This window comes from Medicago sativa, chromosome 2 (genome assembly GCF_051527215.1).
Source record: "Medicago sativa cultivar Bolivia chromosome 2, Bolivia_mono, whole genome shotgun sequence".
Classification (NCBI taxonomy): domain Eukaryota; kingdom Viridiplantae; phylum Streptophyta; class Magnoliopsida; order Fabales; family Fabaceae; genus Medicago; species Medicago sativa.
In genome coordinates this window covers 15,373,300-15,378,678 of record NC_140750.1, presented here as the reverse complement: position 1 = coordinate 15,378,678, position 5,379 = coordinate 15,373,300, and the positions used below count along the sequence as shown (strand labels likewise).

The following is a 5,379-nucleotide window of genomic DNA, read 5'->3' as shown; positions in this document are numbered from 1 at the left end:
GCATTGTAGCATACTGATTAAGAGTTTGAGTTATTTCTTGTAACTATGGAGAAAAATTCTGTTGATTATAGTCCTTTGCTTTCTAAGAAAGGTGATGAAACTGATGGTTATGTTAAAAAAAATTCACCTAATTTTGTTGTGTCAGCTACTAAATGGACTCTTAGGACTTTGATTTCCATAATCTTCATTATATGGGCTGCTTTCATTTTTCTGTTACCATCAGAATCTGTGCATGGATTGTTCACAAAATGGCTTAATTTCAGCAGTGGAACTTCCTTTGGAATCACAGGTAATACATATTTTTTTCTTCTTTTCTGATTTCTTGCTTTTTGTTTTGGTTTTGGTTTAAATATGTGTTTGATTCTTGCATGTATACTACTATCTTGTTTTGTTTTTAATATATTGTAAAGTTTTTGTTTGTTTGTTTATTGTTATTTTAAATTTTTGTAAATTTTTTGTCATGTTTTTAATCTTGTTTTTTCACTATGTGGCGTGAGTTGAAAGCTAAACTACTTGTGTGTTGTGCAGGAAGCATTTTACTGATTCTCAGTGCTCCTGTTCTTGCAATTGCATTTCTTGCCATTGCATACCTAATTATTTCTGGGGAGGATCAGCTTCCTGAGTATGTGATTTCTACATACTTTCCTTATCTGTGCATTGGATTAATTGAATTTAATTTGTATCTGTCAGTGTAAATATCCAATCATGTTTCATTATTATGTCATTTTGCTATACTAGTTCCTAAAATATGTCTACAGATATCTATGCTGTGAGATGCGATTGAATGCATGTGTAAAAGTTATTTACACTTGAGACTGAGACAGTGCATACCAATTAAACTCGAATTAATTTCGTCTTTATATTTTGCATTTTGATATTGTTTTTGACATGGATTTTGATGGCAGGAAGAAGACTTCCAAGTATCCAAGATTTCGCCTATGGACTTTTCCGATCCTTATCAATGGACCATTTGGGGTTGTTTCTGCAACAGAGCTCATTGGAATTGTCATTTTTTTGGCATATGTTATTTGGGCTTTCTATGCTTATACTATGCAGGCTCTTGCAGCTATGTCTTATCAGTTATCATTTAGAGCCAAGAGGTACTACAGTTTAGAACCATTTCTTTATTTTCAGAAATTTATTTGAAGATGCAAATTACTTTGTTTAATGGCCATGCATGAATTTTTTTCTTTAACCTCTTGAAACCAGTCTTTGGTACGTTAAGGAAAAATGAGTAATCAACCCAAATAAACTAATAAAAGAAACTTATGTTGTTAAGTAGTGAGATTAAGATAACACTGGAGTAATGAAATTCCAATATGAATTGAAATTGGAGGTTCACAGTCTCTCAGAAGTGCTTTAATTTTGATTTTTGACAGTGCTTATTAACCACGGCCAACAATCCTCTCCATAAACTGAAAAATTAAAAAGAAAACTTCATGCACCCAAATTTTGAGACTTCTATGCTGAGGTGAACTAGAACTTGAATTCTTTGTTTAAGCCAGAGTTTGCAAATATTTTTCTATAAACATTGACATAAGAAACTTTCCCTAGTTTGTTTTCATTAAAGAGTCCCACATCGGACAAAATATGGCTCTGAACACGTGTTTATAAATGGGGTAATCCTCACCTCACAAGTCGGTTTTATAAAGATGAGTTAGGCCCCATTTTAAGAGTTTTAACTTTTAAAACAAGAATCTTGACATGGATTTTATATGTTGTCTCCTTTTGCTTCAAATTGATTTTTCCTTTGTCTTAAGTATTACCGACAATAGTCATTAGCATGGAACAAAGTGTTTAGCATAGAATTAGAACCTTTGCAATGATCATGTAATTTTAAACATGAATGAATATGATAAGTTAATTTACCTGGTTTACTTAACTTTTTTTCAGCTTGCACATGTTGGAGATTTTGGGACTCCGTTCGGGCGGGATTGGATTAATGTGCTTGGCGTTTTTATTTATACCGATTTCAAGGGGATCTGTTCTTCTCCGCTTCATAGATATCCCTTTCGAACATGCTGCAAAATATCATGTATGGCTAGGACACCTCACAATGGTGATTTTTACTCTCCATGGACTCTTCTATGTTATTGAGTGGCTAATGGAAGGTCACCTAATTCAAGAAGTGAGTCTTCTTTGATAGATCTCTTTTCTTGATGTTAGTTCTTGTTTTATGCACAGAATATCTAAAATGTTATCCTAAATCCTTCAAAGGTAGTTGTTGATTATTGGTGAAAATCAAGCTAACCATTTACTTATCTTTACATAATTTGGTCCCCCTTTGCAGTTATTAGAATGGAAAGATATTGGTGTTGCCAATCTAGCAGGAGTTATCAGCCTTGTAGCTGGTTTGTTGATGTGGGTGACCTCGCTTCCTGGAGTGCGAACGTGGAATTTTGAGCTGTTTTTCTACACTCACCAATTATACATAATCTTTATTGTGTTCATGGCTTTGCATATTGGCGACTTTATTTTTGCTATGGCTGCTGGACCAATATTTCTTTTTATGCTTGATCGATTTCTGAGGTTCTGCCAATCAAGAAGGACAGTAAATGTAATCTCATCGAGGTGCCTTCCTTGTGGCACTGTGGAAATGGTTCTGTCAAAACCACAAAGTAAGTATACTTATTTGTAGCTTTTTTTTGCATAAATTTGCATATCATTACCATATATAACAGTGACAATATATCTTCTGAAAATGTAGATTTGAGATACAATGCCCTAAGCTTCATTTTCCTTCAAGTTCGGGAATTATCGTGGCTTCAGTGGCATCCATTCAGTGTTTCTTCTAGCCCTTTAGATGGAAAAAATCACATTGCTGTTCTCATTAAGGTTCTTGGCAAATGGACCGGGGGGTTAAGAGAAAGAATCACTGAAGGTGATGCAACAGAAAATTTATCTGTTCAGCCTCATACGGTGGTAACAGCTTCGGTTGAGGGGCCATATGGACACGAAGTACCATATCACTTGATGTAAGTGGCTACATGTCGAATTATTTTTATGTTTTTAATAGAAACATTTATCTAGTCATTAATGTGCATATACTTTCAAACCAAAGTAGATTTTAAGCTAACTTATGTTTTACTAGTTCTTACTGTTTCAACTAATAAACTGATATGATGTGTTCATTTTGTTCTATTAGGTACGAAAACCTTATATTAGTGGCAGGCGGTATTGGACTTTCGCCTTTCCTTGCTATATTGAGCGATATTCTCCATCGTGTGAGGGATGGGAAACCTTGTCGACCAAGAAATATTTTAATTGTTTGGGCAGTGAAAAAGTCAAATGAGCTTCCACTTCTTTCGACCGTTGACATGGAAACAATCTGTCCACGCTTTTCTGATAAAGTAAATATCAATGTACATATCTTCGTCACTCGGGAATCAGATCCTCCATTGGTTAGTCTAACTTTATATACAATTTTATACTTTCTTCGATTTGTGTCTTTTGGAGATTTTTTGTTTTTTCACTTTGTATTTGTACTCTTGTAAAATGAACTGTAGTTTTTAAATACAAGTTGTAATTTGTAAATCCTAACTTTGAATAATAGAAAGGTACTACAGCCCACTCTCTGCAGTCGTAGATGTAGGCACAATTGGTTGAACTCTATTATCAAATCTCGTGTGTTTGTAGTTTGTGTTTTTTCGTATCTTTTGAATGTTTAAAACCACGGTCGTCGGTCACTATTCTAATAATTTGATTGTTATTATCTGCAGGAAGAGGGATACAATTACAAACCAATAAAATCACTCTGTCCCTTTCCTATGCCTAGTGATTATGGAATGTCTGGTTTGGTTGGTACAGGAAACAATTTCTGGTCTGGACTATATGTCATTTCATCTACCTTAGGCTTTGTGATCTTACTTGCTTTGTTGAATATTTACTATATAAATCCAGTTGGATTGGTTATATGGTGGTACAAAGGGCTACTACTTGTAGTCTGCATGGTTGCAGGTGTAGTTATCTTCGGTGGTATAGTGGTTGGATTTTGGCATATGTGGGAAAAGCAAAGTTCTCTAAAGGATAAGTCCAATAACATCAAGGTTGATAAAATTGAGCAAAATGGCTCTGTGGATCACAAGGATCTAAGTCAATACAATATTGCAAAGTTAACTACCATACAGTATGGCTCTAGGCCAGACTTTAAAGGTATATTTTCATGAAATTTAATTTTTATTTTTAATCTTAATATCAATACATGAAAGGACTATTGTGTGGTCAAGTTTACTTGTTTATAAATACTTTTATGACACACGAATCGATACAAAACTAAATCAAATCGATATGAATCTCTGGTGTGTATCTATTTTGAACATGAATCTCATCTTGAGTCCCGATTCTCTATGGTGAATCCCAATTCATTCTTATGAATCATTACCTAAACTTAGTGTAGTCAGACACTTTTTATCAATTTTATATAGTAAGATACTTTTTTTTTGGATAGATTATGACTTGAATCTTGAATTATTTTCAGATTAGTGAATGATATATTAGCTCATAGCTTTGCTGTGTCACTTGTTTTTACGTAAAAAATGTCATATTTTTATCGGTAGTGTATCTTAGGAACCATAGTAAGATTCGATTCACGATTTGAAAAATTGGTCTTCTCATTCACAATTTGAATATCGATTTGATTACCTTGCTTTGAGCTTATTTTGCATGTATAAAGCTTGTTTTGAATATCGATTCACGATTTGAAAAGTAGGTCTTCTCATTTACTTACTTTACATGTATAAAGCTTGTTTTGAATCACTTATCATGAGCTTGTAAATAGTCAAGTGAAGTTATCTATTAGAAAACCAGTTCAATTAATTGTATGGTTAGAACTTCTAACCAGTATTAGTCCCTTTTTTACAATGTAGAAGAGGTTACTAATATGGAAACTTTATGTTGCAGAGATTTTTGAATCCATGTCAGAGAAATGGGGCCATGTTGATGTTGGTATTCTAGTTTGTGGTCCTCCAACTCTTCAGTCAAGTGTTGCACAAGAAATCAGATCACACAGTTTAACAAGAGAACCTTATCACCCCATCTTCCATTTCCACAGTCATAGCTTTGATCTCTAGCTTCCTTCCTATGATGGAAAGATGGAAGACATACCTTCACCATTCACCAATGGAAAAGCATGCATATATATTGTATATATAGTAGCAGGTTCTCCGAGAGAGATTAGTCATCAGCAAATTGTCAAGTGAATATTTTGCACTTGTAATATGGCAACAAAAAAATATTTAGTAGCAAATAGAAATTCAATTATGCAGTCCATTGTAAGATAAAAAGGTACTATAATCCTTAAAAGGACTCTATAAGGAACTCTGAGTGGGATAATATTGATTACTCCTTTATGTGAATATTATCATTAGATATATTTTGTGC

General features: G+C 33.7%; 1 protein-coding gene across 1 annotated transcript; it reads left to right on the top strand.

The window, feature by feature from the left end:
• LOC146944904 (ferric reduction oxidase 7, chloroplastic-like) lies at positions 1 to 5,379 on the top strand. Its single transcript, XM_085743271.1, has 9 exons — positions 1 to 289; positions 529 to 622; positions 906 to 1,100; positions 1,894 to 2,128; positions 2,291 to 2,618; positions 2,708 to 2,975; positions 3,146 to 3,401; positions 3,720 to 4,152; positions 4,900 to 5,379. The coding sequence occupies exons 1-9, from the start codon at positions 46 to 48 to the stop codon at positions 5,067 to 5,069; spliced, it is 2,223 nt and encodes a 740-aa protein (XP_085599397.1). The 5' UTR covers positions 1 to 45; the 3' UTR covers positions 5,070 to 5,379.